This window comes from Macrobrachium nipponense, chromosome 14, assembly GCF_015104395.2.
Source record: "Macrobrachium nipponense isolate FS-2020 chromosome 14, ASM1510439v2, whole genome shotgun sequence".
Taxonomy (NCBI): Eukaryota; Metazoa; Arthropoda; class Malacostraca; order Decapoda; family Palaemonidae; genus Macrobrachium; species Macrobrachium nipponense.
Genome location: NC_087207.1, coordinates 25,156,999 through 25,184,498, shown reverse-complemented (window position 1 = coordinate 25,184,498; position 27,500 = coordinate 25,156,999). Strand labels below are relative to the sequence as shown.

Genomic DNA, 27,500 nt, shown 5'->3' with positions numbered 1-27,500 from the left:
AGAAGGTTATAGCAATTCACCCAGGACTTCTGCCCCCTGGGAAACAGACAGCTGCAGCTCAGCTGTAGATACATGATCAGGTTACCCAAGCTCCCCCAAAAGGGATACATAGTTTATGGTATTAGATCAGTTCCATAAGGAAATAATGAGTGACATCAAAGATGCTTTTGCTGCCAAACAGCAACAAATAATAAACATACGGCATGATTCTGAACATCAAGCAATGCATACACCAAAATGTAAGCGTCTGGCATCTTGCAGTAGAAGAGGTAGAGTTGAAAGCAAATCTGCCCAAACAAGAGTAAAGAGTGAAAACCCAACTGAAACCAACAAAATGGCCCGTCCCAGTTATGACTCTTACGACCAAATCTAACAGAGACTCCTAAATCCTACTCTGATGCTGATAATCCTTGGTGAGATGCCTCAATGTGTACTTTCTCTCAGGATGGTGTATTTTCTCTCAGGATGGTGAGTATCTTATTAATGAGAGAAAGACCATGATGAAGTAGTGCATGTTTGAATTTATGGACAGGGCAGCATTTCCTAACACTGAATGGCACCTGATACCACCTGTGCCAGACTGGAGGGAAACCTCAAAGGAAACATTCTTTTACCTGGCAATTTGGCATTGAGAACTGTAGATGAAAACTCTTCATCAGGTAACTGGAAAAATGATTTATACTTCAATCATGAACAAAATTCAGGTTGCTCATCATGTACCACCAGCCTTCTGCCTCTTCACATTTAAAATCATAAAACATTTTCAAAATTATGTAGTAACTGGAAAGCGTGAACCATTGGCAGAACTAAAACCATTTGCTTCGGTTATCCCGGTTTCACAAAAAACTCCACCGAAGAATGGACAACACTTCAGCTTCCTTTTGATAGGAAAAAGCTCCCCTTAGACATTGCAAACTCAGCAATTTGGTACCCCCAATGAGAAAGATTTCAGAGGGGACATCAGCATCAGAGTTTTGTGTAGGATCCACCTCCTTAGTGTCTTAACCACTTCCACATTGTTTTTTAGAAGTAGCCACAAAAAGGCTTCCAGAAGAATCTAGGATGATTTTTGCTGTTGTAGCTAAAAGCCTGATGAGAACTTTGTGGGAAGCTCTATATGACTTTAGACTGATGCATAAAAGCATGAATGGAGGTACTGGAAAACTCCAGTCGCTTCCCAATGTGACTGCCTTATTATAGTCTAATGCCTTCTGTCAAGACCTGTTTGAGAAGTCTATTGTAACTCTGAGTAAAAAAGCAAGCATGTCAACAAAATTGCACAGTGTATGCTCTACAGGGAAAAGTCTTCAGGAAACAAGAAACCAGAAATTTCCACTAACTCAATCCAAAAAAGGCACGCTTTGATAAAAAAATCATATACTACTCCTTAGGCCTTCATTCATTTCAAATAGTTTTCCTCATATACAGGTAGGTAGTCAGAAGGGCTGTACAGCCCCTCAAAAGGGACAACAACCTGCTCAGCAAAACGGGTATCCTTTTCATAAGGTCTAAAAACAGGCTATACTGAAAAACAAAAGGCAACACCTGGAATGCCCATTTGTACGATGTTTCTTCGGCCATGCGCTGCCGAGCATGCATCCGTTATTGGCAATTCTGTATACGCTGTTGCGAGTCAGTTGGCTCCGAGTATCTGTAATAAAGTCCAGTCTCCAGGACGTTGTGTCATTGCAAACCCAACATGGCGCAGTGAGTAGGATAAGGACCAACCATGCCCCAGATACGTCGACCACCCCAGCCACGCCGAGGCGTGCCTCACCTGCAATGCCAAGGGCCTTGTCACAGGCCGTCATGCAAGCACAGACGTTATTTGCAGACCAGCAGCGTGCCATCCGTTCCCTTCAGGATGCCCTTCCCGGTTCAGGAGCACGTGCCGGTAAAGTTCCTGTCTCTGCTGCCCCTGAGAAGTGTGAGGCGGTAATGTCTTCGGCAGCGTTCAGATCCTGGAGACGTTCGATGACGTATTGGATTCACCTTAACAAGTTCCCGCCGCAGGATGTTGTCCTGCACATTAGGCTCAACTGTGTACTGGCGTTGCAACGTGCACTGGACGCTCGGTATTCAGATGCCAAATGGAATGCCCTCGCCCCAGACCGGCTCTGGACGCCATCGTGGGAATATTGTGTTGCGGTCGTCGAATCAGGCAGTTCAGTGGTCTGAATTCTTTGCCCTCGCACAAGGGCGCGAGGAATTAGTGAGCGACTATTTGTTTTTCGAGGTGTGCTCAGAAGGCCACCGACTGTGATTTTGAGTGTCCCAAATGCGGGGAGTGTTTAATAGAGTACATGCTGTTGCGGAAAATAATGGTAGGCCTCGTGACCCTGTATTAAAGAGGCATGTTTTTCAGACATGTGAGACCAATTTAAGAGTGTAGATGCCCTCAGGCACTGTGCTGCACTTTCGAAGCTGCACGCCAAGATGTCGAAAGTATCCCACGCGTCGCTATCAGTGAGAGGGGGTCTGCTGGCGCCTCGAGTGATGACGTCACAGGCATTGATGACATAGAGCCAGACGTCGCGGTGTTGCGCGGCAATTCCAATGTGAAGCGTTGCGGAAATTGTGGGGGGCGCCATCCCTTTGGTCGAGCGTCGTGCCCAGCAAGAGGTATAACGTGCCACGGGTGCCAAAAGGTAGGGCACTTTCAGAAATGCTGCAGGAATACGAAGAAAGCGCCGCTTGCCTCGAGTTTAGCAATTGTTGCAGACACGAACCTCTCCCCCACCCCACAATCAAGGCTTGTGTTTCCCATAGAAACGGGAATTCAGTATCCACACTCGTCGTAGCAAGAGACACAGGAGCACAGATCTGCGTTGCGGACCCACGATTCTCTCAAGACTGCAAATAAATTCACTGGAGTTGCAGCCGCGAGCAGGTCCTGAGGGACGTAGCTAATCTCCGAGTGAGATGTCTTGGATCAACGACATGCTTCATTGATATAGTGGGCGACGCACGAAGCAGGAGGTTTACTTTGTGCCGACGGCCAAGAACTTCTATATATCGCTGAATGCTTGTAAGGAGCTGGGAATAGTACCCCTGACTTCCCTCACCCCTGCCATCTCGTTGCATCAGCTGATGTGGGCTTAATGAAGACGTTGCACGGCCTAACTCCCCTAAGACAATGAAGCCAGCCACCTTACCCATCCCGCCTGTGGAGGAGAATATACCGAGACTTGAGGAGTGGTTATTACGGCATTTCTCTTCAACAACCTTTATACAACCAGGGAACCGTTACCTGTCATGACGGGCAAGCAGCACCACATCCATTTGTTGCCTGATGCCGTGGCCTTATGCCTGTCACACGCCCGCGACAATCCCTAAGCATTGGAAGAGGAGGTCAAGGCTCAACTTGACGAGGACGTTCGGAAGGGCGTGATAGAACCAGTCCCAGTGGGGATGCAACGGAATGGTGTGCAAGGATGGTCGTTGTCGCCAAGAAGTACGGTCAACCTCGCCGCACAGTAGACTACCAGCGCCTCAACGCCCACTGTCGTTCGGGAAACTCATCATACACCGGCACCCTTCGACATGATTTCAAGCATCCTGTAAGGGTACTAAGCACCTCTTTTGTTTTCTTGTCTCCGACGATCGAAACGATTGTTTCAGGTTGTTTCCCAGTGAGGGTCGTCTCACCTCTTGTTTATTGGTGGAACAGGTGGAGGTTAGGTAACGTCCGACAGCCCGTGTCTGACTGCTTGAGTCAGTAAGGTACAGAGACCTGAGCAGGTTGTAAGCAGAATGCGGGTTCCATGCAGTCACGGTTGGAGTCCGTAATGGCTATTTGGTTATGACTCGGGACCTGCAGGGTTAAGGACGAGCATCAAGAAGTTCGGCAGAGCCAGTTTTTTCTGGGTTGGCAGCTTTGTCTGCGTTATGTTGAGGACCACGGCTTCAGAGTTGCAGCTTCGTCTGTGTTCTCCTGAAGGGGCAGTTTCGTCTGCGTTGTGTGTGCAGCTTCGTCTGTGCTCTCCTAAAGGGCAGCTTCGTCTGTGTTGTGTGTACAGCTTCGGCTGGGTCAATTTCTTCAGGGGGTATTCTTGGTGGGTCCTCGGGTGTTATCTGTGGAAGTTGCCACGGTTTCCTGGGTGAGGAGTGTCCTGCAGCATTTACTTTAGAAGGCTTTTGTGCCTTAGGTTTTCCCCAGTGTTTTTGATGTTAATGCTTAAGGTAATCATGAAATTGAAACTGTGTTTTTGTGGCATAATTTGTTAACCCTGCTTGTGATTTTTATGGTCCATTATTGTTAATTTGTTTCTATAATTGTAACCTTATGTTGCCTTATTAACTATATGCTAACTGCTTGTACTAAAGTTACTGTAATAATTGTAATGGCATTTTACAAATCCTTTATGTAGTAATTATTTTTCCCCTGCTTACATGGAACGTTTATTTTTGGTTATTTGATGTACTGACTCATTCATTGGTTGTTTATACTGATTGTTCAATATTTTGCCCTTTTCGATATATGCATTTTGATATTTGCCTTATTGATAACTTTCAGATTAAATTTGTGGTTATTTTTGCTTAAAAGTGTTTGCTTTGCCACTGATGCCTCTATGTAAATATTTGATCCAAAGAATTGTATATTATATATGTAATAAATTAGTCTTAAGGTTTCTGTTTCGTATTACTTGGTTTCGTCCTCCTTTGACAGTCTCAATTGCTGCCAGATTTTCAGAACTGATAAGTTTTTGTTTTATTTTTTTTTTTTATTTTTTAAAGATCCTGATGAATCCAATAGAGGTTCATAACATTTGGCGACCTTGTGCCAGGTTCAGTGCTATATGATTTGGCAGTATTGCGGCGACATTGGAGTTGAGAGTAATAATAGTATAAAAAAAAAAAAGATGATAAATTTTTTTTCTTTTGGGTGATGAGGTGTAAGGGTACTAAGCACCTCTTTTGTTTTTCTTGTCTCCGACGATCGAAACGATTGTTTCAGGTTGTTTCCCAGTGAGAGTCGTCTCACCTCTTGTTTATTGGTGGAACAGGTGGAGGTAAGGTAACGTCCGACAGCCGTGTCTGACTGCTGCAGTCAGTAAGGTACAGAGACCTGAGCAGGTTGTAAGCAGAATGCGGGTTCCATGCAGTCACGGTTGGAGTCCGTAATGGCTATTTGGTTACGACTCGGGACCTGCAGGGTTAAGGACGAGCATCAAGATGTTCAGCAGAGCCACTTTTCTCTGGGTTAGCAGCTTTGTCTGCGTTATGTTGAGGACCACGGCTTCAGAGTTGCAGCTTCGTCTGTGTTCTCCTGAAGGGCAGTTTCGTCTGCGTTGTGTGTGTGCAGCTTCGTCTGTGTTCTCCTGAAGGGCAGCTTCGTCTGTGTTGTGTGTACAGCTTCGGCTGGGTCAATTTCTTTAGGAGGTATTCTTGGTGGGTCCTCGGGTGTTATCTGTGGAAGTTGCCACGGTTTCCTGGGTGAGGAGTGTCCTGCAGCATTTACTGTAGAAGGATTTTGTGCCTTAGGTTTTCCCCAGTGTTTTGATGTTAATGCTTAAGGTAATCATGAAATTGAAACTGTGTTTTTGTGGCATAATTTGTTAACCCTGCTTGTGATTTTTATGGTCCATTATTGTTAATTTGTTTCTATAATTGTAACCTTATGTTGCCTTATTAACTATTTGCTAACTGCTTGTACTAAGGTTACTGTAATAATTGTAATGGCATTTTACAAATCCTTTATGTAAAGTAATTATTTTTTCCCCTGCTTACATGGAACGTTTATTTTTGGTTATTTGATGTACTGACTCATTCATTGGTTGTTATACTGATTGTTCGATATTTGCCTTTTCGATATATGCATTTTTGATATTTGCCTTATCTGATAACTTTCAGATTAAATTTGTGGTTATTTTTGCTTAAAAGTGTTTGCTTTTGCCACTGATGCCTTTATGTAATATTTGATCCAAACAATTGATATATATATGTAATAAATTAGTCTTAAGGTTTCTGTTTCGTATTACTTGGTTTCGTCCTCCTTTGACAGTCTCAATTGCTGCCAGATTTTCAGAACTGATAAGTTTTTGTTTTATTTTTTTTTTTATTTTTTAAAGATCCTGATGAATCCAATAGAGGTTCATAACAATCCCCATTCATACGTACAAGACTACGGCGGACGCCCACTGGGGTTTCCATCAAGTGGAATTGGACGAAGACAGCCGCCCGCTTACGACCTTTATCACTCCATGGGGACGATACCGTTATCGTAGAACACCCATGGGCCACTGTTCGGCGTCGGACGCCTACACAAAAAGGTTTGATGATGCCCTGCAAGACATCACCAGAAAGCATAAATGCGTTGACGACACTTTGCTATACGATCACAGCATTGAAGAGGCGTTCTGGCATGTATATGAATTCCTGTCAACGTGTGCCTCTGCAGGTATCACACTCAAGCCCGAGAAGTTTAAATTCTGCAAGAGAGAGGTCACTTTCGTCGGTTATTACCTGGGATGGGAGTCATACAAACCCGCAGACGAACGACTAGACGCCATTCGTAACTTCCATATGCCAGAGAAGCCCTCCATCACGGATATTAGGTCGTGGTTCGGGTTCGTGAATCAGTTAGCGCCCTTCCTTGCAACGGCGCCCATCATGGAGCCCTTTAGGGACCTCCTCAGAAAGCCCACTGGAAAAAACGTTTACTGGGATAGTCAGCTACGTGACAAACTCCGGCAGGCACAGGAGGTCATCTATCAATTAGCCAAGGACGGCTTGGCATATTACGACAAAACACGCCCTATCGACGATAATGACAGATTGGAGTAAAGAAGGTATCGGGTTCGTAGTCCTTCAGCAGTATTGTATTTGTCAGTCAGCTGACAGCCCCTTTTGTTGCAAGGGCGGCTGGCGCCTTGCCCTGTGTGGTAGTCGACACCTCACCTCCTCTGAAGCTGGGTATGCCCCGTAGAAGAGCCCTGCAGTTACCTGGTGCTTGCGGAAGGCCAGGCTGTTCCTACTTGGGTGTCCTAATCTCACCATCATCACGGACCACCGTCCTCTCGTCAAGCTGCTGGTGACAGAGCCCTTAAGGACGTCATCAACCCGAGATTATTCAACCTGAAAGAGAAGACACTCCAGTTCAAGTTCCACATGAAATACCTGCCCGGAAAAAGGAACACTGCCGCGGATTTTCTTTCAAGGTACCCGACCATGCGAGCACCCGCGAAGCTTCCGACGTGGATTTGGAGGACGACATTCAAGTGGCAGTGGCATGTGCAACCATGGCCGCCTTGGAACCGGATATCATCATGTTGGATGAAGACTGCGTAAGGAGCGCCTCATCTAACGACCCTGTATATCAGCTCTTGCTTGCAAGGGTTGCAGCGGGCGACTGGCCCCAACAGAAGTCGCAAGAACTCGCCTGCCTTCGCCCCTTCTTCAGCGTTCGGGGACCGGCTAGCCATCAACCAGGATCTGGTGACATACTCAGTGGACCAAGGATGTGTTCGCTTGGTTATACCCGAGGATTTACGCCGCCAGGTAGCCGCTAACCTACACGCAGGACACCAAGGCCTCGACTCGATGCTTAGAAGGGCCAGGCAGTCGGTCTATTGGCCGGGAATAGAAGGGGACCTTCAGCATTGCCGCGCCGATGTACTTCATGCGATGAACATGCCCCCTCACTGCCTCCTGAAGAAAAATGATACACACGCCGCCTGCGGAATATCCCTTCCAGCAAGTCGTAGCAGATATGTTCCAGATAGAAGGCAGTGTATACATGGTGTATGCCGATAGACTAACAGGTTGGTTAGAAGTGGCTCATTTACCCCAATGGTGCCACGTCTAACAAAATCAGTAATCACCTTCGATCATATTTCTCGCGTTGGGGAGCCCAGAACAAATATCAACTGACGGAGGCACGAACTTGGCCAGCGAGGAGATGGAGGCCTTCTTCAAGAGATGGGGGGTCAAGGTCCGGCTGTCGTCGGCCCAGTATCCCCAGTCTAACGGCAGGGCAGAAGCAGCTGTCAAATCGGCGAAGAGCTACTCCGGGAAAATACATTAAAGGGTGGAGCCCTTGAGTCGGACAAAACGGCCCTGGCGATACTTCAGTATCTCAACACTCCTCTCAGGGAAATTAACAAGTCGCCGTCTCAGCTTGCAACGGGTCTGCCAGCTGCGCGATGGGGTACCGACGGCCAGGAGACACCTGTTTAGTAGACAGATATTGGAAGCAGACGATACGTCGAAGGGAGTTACAAGTGGCAAGGTCGCAGGAGGCGATGCGCATCCCTGGCACTACCAGAAGACTGCTGCCCATCGAACTAGGTACCCATGTATGCATACAAAACCAAGCTACCAAGCAATGGATCGAACGGGCATAGTAACAGAAACAAAGCCCCATCGTCAGTATCAACCGTCAAGCTTAACGGGAGCGGCAGGCTGTCAAAAAGAAACAGACGACACCTGAGAGTCATCGCTCCGCCCTCTGGCACGCCCATGTCCCAGCACGAGTCCTCCGCAAACCATACCCCGACAGAAACACAGGGACACGCACCACACAGGAGCCCAACGTCGTTGATAGGCCCAGAAGAGCCGCTGGTAAACCCAAGTGGCTCAAAGACTTTGTAGAGTGATGTTATTACCTTTTGTATGCAATTGCATCAGGAATTGATATTTCTTTTCAGATTTATGTATTTTATTTCGTTTTTGTGTATGCATCGAGAAGTTAGCTTTAATTTTTTGTTCTTCTCTTGTCTCATTGATCTAAGGGCATTTTTCCCTTTTATTTTTTTGTCATGTATAAGAATGTTCTTGGGGGGGAGGTTTACGATATATTTTGTATTTTTCCCCTTTTATTTTTGCCATGTATAAGTATATTCTTGAGGGGGGGATGTACGATATGTTCTTCGGCCATGCGCTGCCGAGCATGCATCCGTTATTGGCAATTCTGTATACGCTGTTGCGAGTCAGTTGGCTCCCGAGTATCCTGTAATAAAGTCCAGTCTCCGGACGTTGTGTCATTGCAAACCCAATACCATTAAAGGAAAGGCGGAGGAAAGGGGGATCCCTAATAGGAATTGTTTGGTCAGGGGTAGACTTCCGAAATATCACAAGGAATAGAAGTCTTCTCCTTGGGGACACAGCATTATTCTCAACGTCTGGGTGGAAATGGTTTCACCACCCTCCACCCTTGAAAGGGTTCTTTAAAAAACCGGACCCCTTTATGAAAGATTACGTCCAGAAGGCCCTCTCAAAAGGAGCCATAGAGAAACATTCTTACATTCGTCACCAAGCATGTCTCTTCAGTGTACCCAAAAAGGATTCTTCAGAACGAAGGGTGATCCTCGACCTGTCAACGTTGCACAAACACATTGTTTGCCAAAAGTTTCGCAGACTACCATTGCCCAAGTACATTCTGTCACTCCAAAAGGGACCTGGACAGTTTCTATAGATCTGAAAGATGCATATTGGCACGTCTCTATTGCTATTCCCTTTTGCCCCTTCCTAGGGTTCTGGATAGGGAAAAATACATACAGATTCAAGGTCATGACTTTCGGGCTGAACATTGCCCTTAGAATCTTTGCAAAATTAGTGACGGTAGTTGTCCGAGAACTCAGGAAAGAAGGAATACATCTGATAGCTTATTTAGACGACTGGTTAGTCTGGGGAGCCACCAGAAAAGTGCTTGAAGAAAACTAGAAACAGCAGTCAACAGACTAGTCAAAAGGCTTTATATTAAACATGGGAAAAAATCCTGCGTCACACTCAGCAGACGTTTCAGTGGCTGGGAATGTGTTGGGACACTGTTCATGGCCTTTTGTATCTTCCCCTCAAAACACAGGACAGAATAAGGGAAAATCTCAAAAGGTTCCTGACACAGCCCATTGCTTCTAGACGCCAATTAAAGCGTATGATGGGTCTGCTCCAGTTTGTGTCTATAACATATCCAATACTCCGATTGCAACTGAAAAACATGAACAAATTTTGGATGTCACATGCGAAGAAAATGGATGTGAGACCAATCTTCACAAAATGGCATCAGAAACTTGGGGAAAAACTTTGGCAATGGACAAGAAAGGAATCTGGCAAAACAAGTCACCCTGACCCCTCCATCTGTAAAAGTGACAATACACACAGATCCCTCCCTGACAGGTTGGGGAGGACATTGGGAGGATCGTCAGGTGGTGAGGAGGTGGTCAGCTACCCTAAAGAATTGTCATATCAATTTCCTAGAGCTGATGGCTGTCTTTTTGTCTCTAAAGAAACTCAAACCTCCGGAAGAGACACACATTCTGTTGGTCCTACACAACACAACTGCAATGTCTTGCTTCAACAAACTGGGATCACGCTAACCTCCTCTCAATATGCTAATTTGTTTAGCCATCCTTCAGATGGCACAGGTAAAGAAGTGGCATTTGTATGCAATTCATCTTACAGGGACTCTCATTGTAATAGCAGACTCTTTGTCAAGGAATACGACAGCCTCAACAGTGGTCATTGGACAACCACTCCTTTCAAATATTAAACAACCTACTTCCACAACTGGAAGTGGACCTGTCTGCCACATACAAGAATCATAACCTCCTTGTATGTGTCATCGAATTTGGACATTCAAGCAATAGTGAGAGATGCCTTCCTACAGGTCTGGAACAACTGGGAGACGATATATCTTTTTCCTCCATTGTCCCAGATTTCGAAGGTTTTGAACAAGCTCCTAACCTTCAAAGGAACAGCTTACCAAATAGCCCAAAGTGGCCAAACAGGCATTGGTTCCCACTACTTCAACAACGGATGAAGAGATCAATTCCATTACCGTCCACTGTACTATCCCAGAAAGTAGGAGGGAAAGTCGTTTCCTCATCCTCCTTTCTAAGATGAGACCTTCACGTGTGGATTTTTTAAATATAATCTACCTGAAAAACTACTTGTCCAATATTGTAAGGTACCTTGTGCTAAAAACTATAGGCATCAACTATCCGACGACAATACCAGTCTGTATGGAGAATATAGTTAGATTATATCCAGAATGAGAGCCCAATCAAGATTTCTACAGAAACACTAATGAATTTTCTTATACACCTCTTTGAAGACAAACATCTTGCAGTTACAACAATTATGGCAAACAGGGCTGCATTAACAGAACCCTTACTTTATGGATTCAGGATTGATTCCAACATAGAAGTTGTCACTTCTCTTCTGTGGTTTTTTCTTCTACAAAGATCCGCTCCCAAAAGACTTCCAATTACTTGGTCCCTGAATAGGGTACTCAAACTTTTATGTACTCGTCAATTCAACGGACCTGCATGCTTCAAAAAGTTATCTTCCCGGTAGCATTAGCATCAGACCATTTGAGTGAATTAGGCTCTCTTAGACAGGGATGATATATCACACAAACAACGCTGATAACCAATTGTTGTCCCCTGGGCCAACATTCCTGGCCAAGAATGAGAATCCTTTGAAAGAGGAAATCTATTCTTATAAGAAAACTCAATCTAGCAGACAAAACATTATACCCAGTTCAGACACTTGAGGTTTACCTAGAGATCACAGCAAATGTTTCAGAAGGTCCAATTTTCCTACATCCTGGCACAAACAAACCACTCTCTCTAAAAGGGCTAAGGATAATTTTAGTAACCCTCATTAAAATGCTAACCCACATTTCCTTTCCTAGATCACATGATACTAGGAAAGAAAGTAGGTACATCATTGGCCTTCTTCAGAAATGTATTATTTGAAGAGGTTTCTGAATGCACTGGGTGGTCATCAGAGTCAGTATTCTTAAAACACTACTGCCATGAGCTGGAACAAATTCGACTGCACTGTGTATCAGTAGGTGGTATGGTTAGTCCTGACCCCATAGGCACCACAGCAGAAAACCAGGGGTCTACATAACGGGTGGGTATGTTGACTATCGCTGGGGAAGGTGCGTCAAGATCGCAACCATACCCCTGGCATGCTTGGGTGAGTCACCATAAAACTAAACTAAAAGTATATCCTATTGTTTAGTTTCGTTATCTTTTTTACTGAAACTAGTGGTTGACATTGACCTGAGATGATTTAGTTTTAAACTTTGAAATATTTGGGATGAAAGTTTTGTGAGCTTAAATTTTTCGTCACCTGTCAATTTCTTTGCAATGCTCCTTTGAGGACGAAATAGGGACTACACTATCAAAAAACAGGTTTTGACGTAGGAAAAACCTATTTTGGGTAGTTGCTGTTGAGTCCTCAAAACCCTCCCGCTTCCCTGACGAAAAACCATGGGATTTGGGTAAAAGGTTCATCCTGCGTTGACCAACAGAGTAATGGATCTTGGTCTTTAAACCAGCCCGATCATAAAACAAGATGACCGATGCACATGCGCATAGTCACTTCTTCACGTTTTGATGTAGGAAACTGGGTACAATTTGCTGAAGACAAGATAAAATGCCTCTTGTCTTTGAGTCCATTATACTCTATCACTTGTCAGTGTTTTATCATTATGGCATAATACCCGGCTACAAGACTAGGCTAAAAAAGATATTGCTTCGATATTAGTCTGAATCACCATGGGGTGCTGGCACATAGCATGGACGGTAAATCCCTTTGAGGAGTCAACAGCGACTACCAAAAATAGGTTTTTCCTTCCTATGTCAAAACCTGTTCTTTATTGTGAGACAGTAGCAACCCACACATGCCTTGTACGAGAAACTACATTTATGAAAGCATAGGTTTGTATTCCTGTTGTAACAACTAATAATGAAAGACACTTAGGAAAGGTTGGTGTCTTTATGAATAGTCATTGATTATGAGAGAACATTTTGACCATTTTAGCAATAAAATACATAGGTCATATGGTTAGGGATTGTTTTCAGGAAAGATAGTTACAGGTAACAAATGTATAACTTTATCATGGTAAAGCAAGATATATAAAACAATTAAGGTGCGCTACAGCATGCATACACAAATGCTCACTGGAAGTATTCAGTAAATCCTAAGCATATACACATACACGAACACTCAACTTCAAATATTCAGTCAAACATACATATTTACATGTACTATGTGCTACTGTAAAAACAAACACCCTCTTCAGATATACTCCGTAAAACTTGTTCATATTTGCTTGTATATACATACACCCACTTCAGATGTTCAGTAAAACATATGCAGATATGTACGTATGTATACACAAACATCCACCTCAGACTCAATTCTACCTACTCAAAGGAAAATTACCATTGAGCCAAATACACCAGTAACTCCAGGACTAGAAGCTTGTTGTTGTACCTCACAGAAAATAAAAGTAAAAATAAAGAAAGGACTGAACTCAATAAATTTGGTGTTATGAATGGTCAGTGACTAGTACATGAAAGCAACATTTGGCTGTTATATCGAGAAAATACTGGAGTATATTCCTAGGGATTGTTTCTAGATATGCTACAGTTACAGTTAACTACAAACACTTGAGATATTGAATAGATCTTGAGCATTTATATATATATTACACATATATGAACACCAACTTTGAGTGTTCAAAGGAAAATTACCCTTGAGGACGAGCTAGAAAGAAATTCACCACTATGAGGAGACACCGCTTTTATCTGCAAGGAAACAAAGTAAAAATAATGAAAGGACTTGAACAAATACAAATAATGAAATAACTGAACAAATAAAAATTAATGAGCTGACTTATATACGAACACCCTTCTCAGATACTCAGTAAACTTTTAAAAATTTCCTTGTACGTATATAAACAAACACCCACTTTAGATGTTCAGTAAAGCATATGCAGATATGTATATTCAAAAGAAAATTACCATTGAGCCAAATAGACTAGAAACTGTAGAACCCAAAGCTTGTGGTTGTGCCTGCAAGAAAATAAAGAAAGGACTTAACTCAATAAATTTGGCTGTTTAATCTAGAAAATACAATAATGAAATTACTGAACAATTAAAAATAATATTAGGACCAAGCAAAGAACACAATATACAATTTACAGTGCCATTTCTTGGCAAATTAATTTTTTTTCCTAATTGGCACTCAACTTATCAGGTTTCAATGGTAAGTGTAAAGATAGGTTATCTTAGGACAGGAAATATATATGAAATAAATGCTGGGTATGGAATGTCTCACAAATTTTAACCCAAAAACCAAATTACAGTATTTGGTTAATTTCTTGTCAGTTTTGTGATTGCCAGTTTTTTTCTGCGGAAAGTAACTTTTTCATGTCTCCTGTTAATGTGAACGGTGTCGCACAACACTGGTCTCCTTCTTTCCTACTGTTAACCCTACATTAAGATGTTGGTTGCCTGATGTGCCTTCTCCACTGCCTTCCTTACAATATTTGGCATGGTTTATTTTTTGGGGAAAGGGGTTTTTGGACTGTTTTTCATCCACATGCCCTTGCTGTCATCAACCAGTTATTGGTAGTGGGCCTTGCCTTTGATTAAAAAGTTAACCTGCAAGGCAGCAATTTCCATAGTTATTGGCAGTGGGCCTAGCCTTTTCCTAAAAAGTAAGACTGCAAGGCAGTAGCTGTCCTTTTAGTCGCCTTTTATGACACTCAGGACCTACAGTGACAGTATACTTACACCCTACTGCATGGTCACACAGCACTGGTCTCCCTTACTTCTTAATTTGCCATAAAACCATATTCTGTAACCACATAACTTTAAAAAAACCCCCCCCCCCCACTTTTTTGGCCTCTCCCGAATGAACTGCCACCTGTTCTAATACTATTCTTGAAAGCAAAGTGGTTCACTTTACCTAGTATGGCAAATGCTACCTTTGACAAATTCCAGGGAGATGTTCCTCATAGTATCTTGAAAGGAAGTTCCAGAATTTGCTAGCATACATCGGAACCTGCCCCCAAGAGTGTATGGGGCCACGAGTAACTGGAGACATGGGCACTTTTATTCAATAAAATGTCATTGTACCCACAAGCAATGATTTATGAAATTATCAGTGTGTTACTACAAACTTAAAAAAAAAATTGCTTATGATACATCAGCAGTTAGCCTGTTGGCCATTTGCAACATGTGGAGGTAAACAAAATCATAGCGCCGTCCTGGTAGCCCATTGCTTGAACACATAAAAGTTGTTTATTTAAGGTAAATTTCATATAGTTTCCTTTTAACACGAGTGTAAATTTACATATGATTTCATACTTTATTACTTTGTTTTTAATGTTTTATTATTAGCAACAATTTTTGTACCTACCAAGTATGTTTACCGTAGGCTAGCCTATCCAAGCCTATGGCGCTCAGTCTAACATCCATAATATGTACAGCTGCATTGGATGCAGGGCAGTATTTTTATACATTTAAAAATAAAGTGTGCCTAATACACCGGTAAATATGGTACAGTATTTCTCAGTTAAACTATACTATTGTACTTATATTGTCAACAGAAGCTCATTATTGTACCTAAAATGTTTTTATGGTGGTATTTTGGGGCTGGAAAACCAATACTACTGTAATCCCGTTCCCAGTATTCCCTTATGGATAAAAGAGTTCATACCCACAAGCTCTTCCTTCTAACCAATCATGCTTGTGGGTACAGGTATCACTTTTCAAAATTAATACATCCAACCATCAGAAAAAGCTAGACTCAACGGACATAACATGCAACAGAATGAAATAAGGGATTTTGACGGAGGAAAAATCTATTTCTGGGCAATGACCTGTGTCGCCCAGTGAAATGCTTCCTTTAGTATACATTTCTAAGGTAAAGTATTGCTACAAATACCAGAGAAAAAACTAAAATGGTAGTGCCATAGTATAATGGCTCGCTCACCTTTAATTAAGGTGTCGGTATGGTAACTGGGGCGAGTGGAAACCACTACCATAGGTCCCTTGCCATTTAGTCTCTTCCTTCTTCAATATCCCTCGTCTACAGAGGAGCCGATCTAAGGCCCCGCTACCCGCTACTACTACAACTAGCGTCTTTGTTTTCATTCCAGCAGATAGCACTCAAGCTTGGCCAAAAGAAAAGGGTGTGAAAATTATGGGGTGGGATTTTTCACTAGGCGACACAGGTCATTGCCCAGAAATAGATTTTTCCTCCATCAAAATCCCTATTCTGGGCTCAGCCTGTGTCGCTCCGTGAAATAGTGCCAGAGAATTGGCCCCACTAGCTTGGAAAGAAAATGCAGATAACCAACTAATACATGAAATAAAATCGATCAGAAATTACATACATATAATCTAGCTAATTCTAAAACAAATAATAAAATTATACATAATTGTAGTTTTCATAAATCCTTTATTACGATTAAAGTTATCTACGCAAACAAGTTAAATAACATAAAGTCTCAATAACACACACCAGACAACAAAATAACCACATAAGGAAATTAGACCCAGTTACAAATATATACAGTGCAAGTTATCAATATATACAGAAAGTGCCATCCAAGGTAACAAATGAACCCAGTAACGACCGAGCTACGGTAAGAAAGCTAGCGAGGCAGGTAGGAGAGAGAGATGTAAGAGAGACATAGGCTACATGACTACTTATACTGTTTATGCAGTGTCAGTGGAAACTGTGTTTCCAGCTGCCACTGCTGGGAATTTAAGGGCCTCTAAAGACTTCAAATAGTGGCGTTTAAATACTGTTGGAGATTTCCCAGCCTGTGTACTTCTTGAGATCATCAAAATTCATATCATATGTTAAAAATAATTAATTGAGGTGGCTACTGCTCTAACATCATGTGCCTGCGGAAAAGATTCCGGGTTAGCTTGCTTTATAAAATACAAAATTTGTTGCCTAATTCCTTTTAGGGAAATAGTACCACCTTTTTCCCTAATGAGCAAAGGACCTGAAGATATTAGGACAGTCCTGCTTAAATATGCTCTTAGGGAATTAACTGGACATAATGATGGGTCCTGGGGAAATGGGACGATCTTCCTTGGGGCCCATCTATCTTGTGGGTCCTCATTCTTAGCTAGAAATTGACGATCTGGAGAGAGAGGTAATTCTCCTGAAGGTAGAAACTCAATATGATCTGGTTCCCTAGTTTTATAGGGCCGACAGTTCAGAAATTCTGGCCCCTGAGGCTAAACTTATTAGGAATAATGTATTTCTTAGGAGGGTTATATGATCACATGAGTCGTTATTGGTGTCAGAAGCCAATTTCAGGACATCGTTTAAGAACCATGAAACCATCCTGGGTCTCTCAGATGGTCTAAGTCTAGCACAAGCCCTTGGAATGGATGAAAAGTATGAATCTGTTAGATCTATATTGAATCCTAATTTGGAAGAGATGATGAGAGGTCCGATTTGGTAGTAGTTATTGTACTTGCTGCTAAGCCTTTTACGAACAAGGTTCTGAAAAACGGTTATGGCCAGATTCGTGGTCATGGTTTGTGCATTTGAGTCCTTTAAAAATATAGCTAGTTTCTTAACTGCCGAGTCATATTGACGCAAGGTTGATTCCCGTTTATCAGATTCTAAGAACCGGATGTTCTGAGGATCAATGTTGGCATCTTTCTGAGCAGCGAACTTCATGAAGTCCATAAAGCTAAGGGCTTTCTGAATTCCTGAGGAAGCGGACACAGTCCATGTTTGTACCAACTGTGTTAGTTTGGGATTGGGAATCCGTTGAGGCCGGAGTCCTAATTCCAGTAGTAAGGGGAAACCAATTGCTCTTGGCCCAATGGGGCTACTAGTGCGATTTGACCCTTGAACGTCCTGAGCTTGTTTAGGACTTTCAGGAGTAGATTCACTGGAGGAAAGAGGTAAATTCTTTTCCATATATTCCAATCTATAGCCATAGCGTCCATGGCGTAGGCCAGAGGGTCCAGGTTGGGGGCCACATAACATGGAAGTTTGTGGTTCAACTCCGTGGCAAAGAGATCCACCTGAAGCCCTGGTACCTGTTGACAGATCCATCTGAATGACTCCTTGTCCAACGTCCACTCCGACTCTAGCGGGACGGATCGTGGTAGGGCATCCGCTACCACGTTCCTCACTCCCGCTATGTGGGGTGGCTGACAGGTGCCATTTGTTCCTGTCTGCTAAGGCAAATATGGCTATCATGACGTGGTTCACGTGGCTCGATTTGGAGCCGCCCCTCCCCCTGTTTATGCAGTGGACTACCACTGCACTGTCCAATACCAACTTGATATGGGACTTCTTGGCTGGACGTAGCCTTTTCAGGGTAAGAAAACACTGCCATAGCTTCCAGTACATTGATATGTTAGTTGGCCGGAACTGGTGAGGGACCAGGTTCCTTGTACCTTTTTGTATTGTGAGTAACTGCCCCAGCCGCTTAGTGAGGCGTCTGTATGGACTACTAGCGTCGGCGGAGGAAATTGTAAGTGTATTGTCTTTGACAGATTCTTGATTTCCGTCCAGGGGCGGAGTCTCTTGCGTAAGATCGCCGGTGGGATGGGGAGGGGCCATCTTGTCCTGGGATCTTCAGTTTGCTCTGTAGCGCCAAACACCCGATTATATCCTTTAGTTTGGCTTTCAGTAGAACGTCCGTTACTGATGCAAAATTGGAGTGAACCTAGGATTCTTTCCTGGTTTCTCTGGGACTCTGTTTGTTTTTAAGAAATTGTCTTGTGGCCTTGGCTATTTCTCTTCTCTTTAACGGCGGTAATTGATAAGGTATGGGAGTTTAAGTCCCATTGAATTCCCAGCCACTGGAAACGTGATTCCGGAGTTAGCCTGGGACTTGGTTCTGTTTATCTGGAACCCTAAATGTTTCCAAAAACTGAATTACGCCTATTGACCGTCCGCCTTTGTTGGGACACTCTTCGACATTTGTGGCCCATATGAGCCAGTCGTCCAGATGGGCTACTAACATTATTCCCTGAGTTCTCAACTCCTGGACTACTGTTTCTGCCAACTTTGTGAATATTCTGGGCGCTATGTTGAGCCCGAATGGCATTACTCTGAAGGAGTAAGCCTTCTTCCCTAGTCTGAAGCCTAGGAATGGACGGAAGTGTCTTGCTATTGGGACATGATAGTAGGCATCTGTAAGATCTATAGAGGTGGTGACGGCCCCATGGGGAAGTAAGGTCCGTACCTGTGAAACGGTCAGCATTCGAAACTTGTCGCAGTGAATGAATGAGTTCAGATGGGACAAGTCTAGAATTATTATTAGTTTTCTTGAGTCTTTCTTTGGCACGCTGAACAAGCGTCCTTGAAACTTTAAGTTTCTGACTCTTGATACTACTCTCTTTTGAAGGAGTTCTTGTGTATATTCTACCAATTCTGCTGTTGGTTTTTGGTAAAAGGTGGTTTTTTTTTTTGGATGGAGGGGGACCTTGAATCCAACTCCACCCAAGACCTTTGGTCACAATGCTTTGTGCCCAGTCGCTGAACCCCCACCGATGTCGGTAGAGGTACAGCCTCCCTCCTACCTGGGGATTCCTCACTGGTTTGCCGATGGGCGGCCACCTCGTGCTCCTCGTAAGCCTTTTCCTCGGTTGGTGGCTCTTCTGGCGCCCCGGTGACGGGAGGGACCCCTAGCTCCACTGCCCCTGGTGAACCTATTGAACGGCTGAAAGGATTGTGACTCAAACGTCGCATTATAGGCCGGAGAGACTCCAAAGGAGGTTGAAGCCTGAGGTTGTTGTGCCAGCTGGGCCAGAAGCACAAACTGCTGTTGCGGCTGTGCTTTGGACGTAGACGGTTTTGTGGTACTTGAGATACCGGAACCGCCTGCATCAGAGTCTGTTGGGGAGCCTGGAAGGGCTGGAACTTCCTAGGTCTCTTCTTGATTCTGGGGTTCGATCCGGTGGACTCGGGTTTCCGCTTGGGTACGAGTCCCCACCAAATCTTCAGGCTCTGATTGACTCTTGCCACTTCGAACAACGCTTCATTACAGCTGAGGCGGGGAAAACACGTCCGCGCCCCATATGGATGAGGCGATCAACTTATTCGGCTCATGGCGGATTGTGGCTTCCCCAGAACGTGTTTTCCTACAGTTACGCCGAGCTATGATGAAATCATATAAGTCACATTACATTGTATGCAGTAGTGACTTGGCCATGATTTTAAACAGTGTCTCTTGACCGTAGAATAGACGCCATCTCCGTCATAGTCAGCGAATTGAGGGATCTACTGAGCCTCATCCTGGCGTCGTATTCGGTTTGTAACAGCGCTTCCGGCAGCCTAGGTAGCCTCTCACTAAACAGTGTGTTACCGCAGTCCGGCTTAAGTTTACCCACCGAAAAGGTGGCGGGTGCGTCGGAGTAGTACTCCTCTAACCCGGGGAGCAGAAGGGAGGTTGGATCCGTCTCTCGGAGCTGAGGCATAGGTTTGTCTTTCATTGCTGCCTGGAAAGTTGCTTCCGTTACTTTGGAAGTGAATGGTAACGGGGTGTCTTCGTTTACGGTGAAAATCGTAAACGGGCTCTTGAACGCAGTGAGTTTCGTATTTATACATTCCCACTCTTCCAGGTTTCTGAGCCAAGCTTGTTGGGCTTGGTCTCGGGGAAGGATTACTGTTTCCTTCAGAACTTATCCTCCCTCCTCACGCAGCATCCGTTAGGCGAACGTAGCCTAGGAAAGGAGGCTGGAGTCCCTCAGGATAGAACTCGAAGTCTTCTAGCCTTCGAGTTCTGCAACCCTCAATGGCCAGCATACTCTCTGAAAACAGAGCGTGTGCTGCTACCCTCCATGGGTTGTTAGGTTTAAACGGAGGGAGATTGGTCGAGTCCGGCATAGTCCATGTAGGAGTTGCTTGGCCGGGCTGTGCCTGTCTGCTGCCATATCTAGGAGACCTGCCATCATGTTCTCCTGAGCTACCATCCTCTCCAACAAGGATTGGATGGATTGGCCTGATCCCTGCAGCGTGTTAGATAGCTGGGCAAACATTTCTTGGAACTTGGATTGGACCAAGTTCCCAACAACCATGCTGCCCATGCGCTGCATGATGCTCTCTGAGAGTGCATCAGGGTCAAGGGAAGAAGGCTGAGCCTTCTCCTTGGGAACCTTGGACCTCGACCCTTTTGGTGGGGGAGTGACCTTTGACCTGTCTGTCCCGGGGTTATGAGCCGGTGACTTGGTGGCCGGGTTGGTTCCTGACCTCTTTGGCAGGGACTTTTGTTCAGATTTAAAGTCCGTTCTTGCCTTAACTTTAGGGATCGCCGATGAAGACTTCGGTCTGACCGATTGATGTCTATCGGTGAATCCCTGGAAGAAATTGGAAGTAGAAGGAGAAGAAGACAAAGATGGACTCAAGGACAGCCCTTGAGTCCCTACGAAAACCTGCCTCACTACCCTTCTTACCATTGCCCATGTCGTCAATAGCCATGGGCTCGAGGTCCAAATCGAGAGCTGCCACGTTTCCTACGACTTCTTCAGCGATGTCTTCCTCCGTCGGGAGTGCGACTGCTTCTTGGATCTTGGTGATCAGAGGAGCAGCCACTTCAGCGTCCACCACCGATCCTTCTTTGCACCTGGGAAGATGATGGGCGGCCAGTGTCTGGGACAGGATGTAGGGTTGTCCCTTGGCGGAGTTGCGACCAAATCCGCCAACCCATGCCTTCAAGGTGGATAAGGCAGCCTCTCGGACCGCTTGTACTCCCTGTAAAAAGGGGGGTTAATATTAATACCTAACACTAGAAGATATGACTTAATCTAATATAATAGTGTTATATTATAGTTTATTGATTTCTCATTGTATCATTATGTATAGACTGAAGTGTCACCTACCTCGGAGGTGACTTGATTCACCAAGTGTAAACAAACAACGCAGTTCTCGTGATGCCAGGAAAACGAACGTAGTACCTCAAGGCGAACTGCGCAGCCAGCATGTGCCCGGCAGACGTGCCCACAGGGCTCCTGGAGAACGGCGTTACACCATTCCTCCAGACAACAGGTAACCTGTAAGTCAAATAATACATGAGTATCATCAACAACCTTTCGGGATAGGTCCGTGGTTGTGTGAGGTATACTATTGTTGCCGGAGTAACTCCGGCTCCAGTATATAAATATAATGATCAATAACATGTCACCCTGTTACTAATAGCTCCGGTGCCCCGTGTATACTCGCAGGAACATCACGGGTAGGAAAGGGAACTAGTATGATTCCACAGCAGAAGTGGATTCAGGCTGTCCTCATTGTGCCGGAGAGAGGGAATAACCCAATATCCGATACAGGTGAAGAGCGAGACGTAACAGGGTGAGCCAGTTACTAATCCTTACAAAAGAATGTGGATGTTATGTGTAAAAACCATGCATGCAAAAAGGGAATCCCATAGACAGGCCGGGGCCTATCACATATCCAAACGCCTAACTATCCCGGAGTCGGGTCCGGCTTACGCCGGAGCCCTGAGGTCGCCTGAGTGGAGCGGGAAAGGGTGGGCTCTAAAGATAGTGAGGGGGATACACTACCTAGTGGGTCGGGGAGAACCCGCTTTCCCGAGCCTGGTGGCCCAACCATAGCCTCGGTCGAGTAGGGGCTCTCCCTATACGCACTAGCTGCGTGGCAGAGGACAGTGGGCCTGCTCACCGAGTGTACCCCCCAGACAACCCCTTTTCCCCCAAAATGGTGACTAGGATGGTCTATCTGCGATAGCGTGAGCGAGTCGTCCTTCCACCGAAGTGGAAGAGGAGGAGGGGGGGGGGAGAACTGAGAGGGGTCAGTAGCAGGGTGGCTCGTACGTGATCGACTGGAGACACTCTCAGCCGGGTGAACATTCACGCTGTGTGGGAGGCCAGTCGATCCAAGAAGGCCTGTAGGCCAATTAATGCCGGCCAGAAAAATCCACACATAACATGAAAAACCTGTCCTAACACGGGGGAGAAAGAAATAAATATGAGTGAGAGAGAAAGGGATTGTCCTTGAGAAACTAGGCAACGAATCCAACGAATTGGAGGGTAGCCTAGAAACTCAGAGCGGCTAGCCTAGATACCGTAACGAAAGTTTGAGGGACAAGTGATTAGGGTGGCTCAAGGACGGTAAGGGACGGTAAGGGATACGAAAGGGCCAGAGTCCTTCCGTAAGGCAAGTGAGGTAAAATCCTATCTTACTGAGACGTTAATGGTTGATAAGGAAACTTCATCCAAGAAAGGAAAACAAGCCACAACCGAAAGCATGCGGTTCGAAAGAAGGCTATCCCCCGTGAACGGACTAAATATAAACGTCAATAACAAATGCATCTTTTAAAATAAAATTAAATAAAAAAAAATAACGGTACTGCTGAACAAAGCAATGAGACCAATTAGGTATGGAAGACCAATTGTGCAAGAAGCAGCGAAACATACGCAGCCGGTGAGCCATGTGAAGCCGGTGCGGGAACGACAATGCACGTTCTACCGCTCTCACATATAACCTAAAATAACTTGGCTTATCTTGCCAAAAGGTTGCTCAAATGCTCTTAAACAATAATTGCAGTACTTAACTTGGATGCAGAAGCTTGACGTTCCATGACAAATACGAAAAAGGTTAATCCAGAACGAAACACAGCACAAGAGAAAAAACGCGTGCAGCGTGAACTGTGCTATCGAAAGGAATAAAAACAAAGACGCTAGTTGTAGTAGTAGCGGGTAGCGGGGCCTTAGATCGGCTCCTCTGTAGACGAGGGATATTGAAGAAGGAAGAGACTAAATGGCAAGGGACCTCTGGTAGTGGTTTCCACTCGCCCCAGTTACCATACCGACACCTTAATTAAAGGTGAGCGAGCCATTATACTATGGCACTACCATTTTAGTTTTTTCTCTGGTATTTGTAGCAATACTTTACCTTAGAAATGTATAATAAAGGAAGCATTTCACGGAGCAACACAGGCTGAGCCCAGAAAAAAATATTTTATATCTTTTTGTTATAAGAATTACCAAACTTTGTATACAGCTGTCAGTATACTGTATTGCTCATGTAGAGACAATAAATTCAAGTCATCTTTAATTCAAACAAATATCTATGCATATGACCTACACAATAAGCAACTAACATAAATAGTTTTAAACTGTGGTCATTATGCATTACTGTAGTCATTATGATTCTGCTGGAACACTATGTAAATAATATCTAAGGTGACAATACACACAAATCCTTCATGTTTGATACAAAAGGTGCTATCTTCAATATAGATAAGACATAATTGTTATACCTCATTCGTTTTGTCTGCTGGGCAATAATCTTCCACGTAATCTCCACCAACGTTGAATTTCTCTTATATGCATTAAAGTGCATATATATACCCCATTATGTATACTGTACATACTTTATATTTAGCTTCATTTGTAGCAGCACTGCAAAAGAGAGAGAGAGAGAGAGAGAGAGAGAGAGAGAGAGAGAGAGAGTTACAAACTAACAAATGTTCAGTACAATATCTAGACAGTTTGGTAAATAATACTGCTATCAAATATCTTAAAAATACATACTACTTGAAAATACTGTACATCAGTAGCATAGCCATGAGAGAGAGAGAGAGAGAGAGAGAGAGAGAGAGAGAGAGAGAGAGAGAGAGAGAGAGAGAGAGAGAGAGAGAGAGAGATACTAACAAAATTTAATGTTCAGTACAGTACTCTTAACATGTTTGGGAAATAATACTGCTATCAAATATCTTAAAAATTACATACTACTTGAAAATACTGTGCATCAGTAGCATAGTCATGATAGAGAGAGTTACATACTAACAAATGTTCAGTACAGTACTATAAACATGTTTTGGCTAAATTAATACTGCTATCAATTAGCTTAAAATTACATACGAACTAACTTGAAAATACTGTACATCAGTAGCATAGCCATGAGAGAGAGAGAGAGAGAGAGAGAGAGAGAGAGAGAGAGAGAGAGAGACTTTGATTTTTCAACCTAGCAACACAGACATGCATCCTCTTCTGTACAGGTTTCTTCTACAATTTTCCAAGCATCTACAGGAAGATGATGTCCTATTCTTGGAAACCTACTAATCTTCAAGTACCTAGGTTACAGTGCAAGAAGTCCTTTGTAGGATACTTAATTAAACCAGGTTCAAAATTTGAATGTTCTGCATTTCTTCTAGATAAAACAGATTTTAAAACTAACACTAGCCAATGTAATCATGTATTATTAATTTTAACTCAAAAAATTTCAGGCAGTATATAATATCTGATCTAAAAGTGAAACTTGGCAGCACATAAACCTTCCATCATATTGTCAGAGAAACTTCTGCAAATTGGAGATATAGTACTCACATGCCTTCGTGCCCGTTTTGCATAGAACTGCCCTTGTGGAATTTCTGATGGATGTATCTGTTGGAATATGTTATATTCTTATAAACCTTTGAGATAGGCTATAAAGTCTGCATTTGATAAAGGTATAATTAAAAACAAAATTTGTTTTTATAAGACAAAATTTCTCTTCCACCACATAATATAGTATAGACCACATTCATGGTCTTATGCTTCAGACACTACAGTCTTTTGACTAAAGACATAAGAAGGACCCTAGTACTAATACTGGACATGTGCCATCTATGCTTCAAGTTCACAGTAGGCTACTGCTGTATTTTTCTCAGCTATAAGGAATGTCAGCAGTAACGTCAGTGGGGTGGCAGAAGGGCACTTGTTACGATTGATGGGTTTTTAATGAAAACATCCACTTTGTTTTATTGAACAAATTTCTTTTACCACAAACCCATCACTTAAATACAGCCTAAATTTGAATTTCTGATTGTGGTTTGGAATGTCATATGCTACAGAATGCTGACTGTGACCTGCAGGATCCATGGTGCTCCTGGGGACTATGGTAAGTAGGGGACCCAAATCCTCTGGTCAGTACAGGTAACTAAATAAGAAACTAGCTCTAGAGAAAATAAAGCATTTGCATATGTGTAGGTGTTGACTACACCTCTAATGATGACACATGTGAAGGAGTAAGAAATAACTGTTACAGTGAAGAGAATGAAAATTTTGCCAAGTCCCTTTCCAAAGGGAAAATAAGTATTGATCCATATGAGTTACATCCCTCAACTATTATGATTGAGGCTAGTCAAGAAGGTGATAATAAAAGAGATGATGCAAGAACAATAACTGATGAACGAGTCAAATCTTGCTGTATGCAAGATATGGTAGCTGTATGCAAGATATGGTATATTGTGCCTAAATGGGAACATGCATAATTGCACAGCAACTGCTTCCTTAATAAGGGTTTTGGTTTGGATGATTATAGTCAGCCATATAGCACGTAGACTTGTAAGTGAAAATCCCAGTATGTACTATTTACTTTTGTACCAGAAAAATTATTGTCTGAAAATATTTTGTTAGCACAAATAGAAGAGATTGAAATAAGCTCTTTATTATCAATCCAGCCTGAAGAAACATTGAGCAGGGTTAATAAATTACAAGAAATTACTTTGAAATCCACTCCTTATAAATACCATATGACCATCTCAGAAGTACAGTAAATGACAGGCATCAAAATAATATTTCAGAACATGAACCCCCTAGCTATTGCAATAGTACCTTGCCCTTCATACAGACAGAGGTAATCATTGGCCTGTTGTAACTTCCCCACATCAAGTACCTCTTTCACAACAAGTTACGTAATCAGCATTCAGAAACAGCAATAGAAAAGGAATATTTCTTTATCTGGTTCTCCTTGGTAACCTGTCAGAGTTGTGAGTAATGTGAATGGCTCTGTAACAATTTGGGATGGTTACCCTAAATTAAACACCATTACCAAAAGTAATGTATTTCCTTTGCCTTCGACAGAGGAGATTTTGTATAAATTCCACAACCATTCTTTCTTTCCAGCATTAGATTTGAACTCTGGATGTCATCAAACAGCCTGACAACCAAGCAAAACTGTCCTTGCTGTTGGAAATTTCATGCACTCATGCAACATGTTACCTTTTGGATTAAAGAATGGACCTACTAGTTTTTCTCAAGTTATGTCTGGCAGGCAATTCTTTAATAAGATAATTAAATGACATAAAAAAATCTCAGGAGATATGTTACAAAGTCATAAAGCTAGTTTCATTAAGGCCCTTGAAGTACAAGAACACATATAAAACTGAGTCATCAGCATACCTCTGAATTATGTCCAACAGGTTTCATATCTTGATCTACACCAACTAAAGCTGTCCTTCTGCATACTACTCCGGTTGCCAAACTTAAAGTAATCATGTCTTCAGCTACATCTTCTGCAAGGAGAAATATATAACTGTGACCAAATTTGCAGTAAGAAAACAAATATGTAACTTCTTTATTCATAAAGTCTCATAAAATAAAATTCCACATTAAAAGATTTCACCTTCATTATCAATCTGCCATTCATTAATTTGAGCTCGTGCAGCTAATCGATGTAAGGTCTTCTCTTCATCGTGGATAGTGACAATATCAGATCCATTATAGCAATTCTTGAACTCGGCATTGCCAACTACACCACTGACAGTAATACTTTTTACCTGAAAATGAAACTTTTGCTTATTAAAAGTGCAGCAGCATTCTATTTCATTATAGTTTACATATCTAAAATTGAGAGAGTGAGCGAGTCCAAATGTAGGAGTAAATCGCAAAAGGTGCATGGGTGTACAAGTAGTACTAAGTCATTGTTGTTTTTGTATTTCAAATGGCTGATAGACATAATGTCAGAAATGTACTTGTATTGTGTGC

The 27,500-nt window shown here is 43.2% G+C and overlaps 2 protein-coding genes across 3 annotated transcripts in view; one reads left to right on the top strand and one right to left on the bottom strand.

Moving 5' to 3' along the window:
• The window catches only part of LOC135226406 (metal cation symporter ZIP14-like), a 198,569-nt gene that overhangs the window by 82,714 nt on the left and 88,355 nt on the right, over nucleotides 1–27,500 (top strand). The window lies entirely within an intron of this gene.
• LOC135226176 (uncharacterized) overlaps nucleotides 13,230–27,500 on the bottom strand; it is a 14,814-nt gene continuing 543 nt past the window's right edge. Inside the window, exons 2-6 of the mRNA XM_064265620.1 lie at nucleotides 27,139–27,292; nucleotides 26,916–27,028; nucleotides 25,080–25,136; nucleotides 13,761–13,811; nucleotides 13,230–13,544 (exon numbers count right to left, since the gene is read on the bottom strand). Of these exons, the coding sequence (XP_064121690.1) occupies nucleotides 13,476–13,544; nucleotides 13,761–13,811; nucleotides 25,080–25,136; nucleotides 26,916–27,028; nucleotides 27,139–27,292 (444 nt within the window). The 3' untranslated portion in view covers nucleotides 13,230–13,475. The remainder of the gene's footprint in view (nucleotides 13,545–13,760; nucleotides 13,812–25,079; nucleotides 25,137–26,915; nucleotides 27,029–27,138; nucleotides 27,293–27,500) is intronic.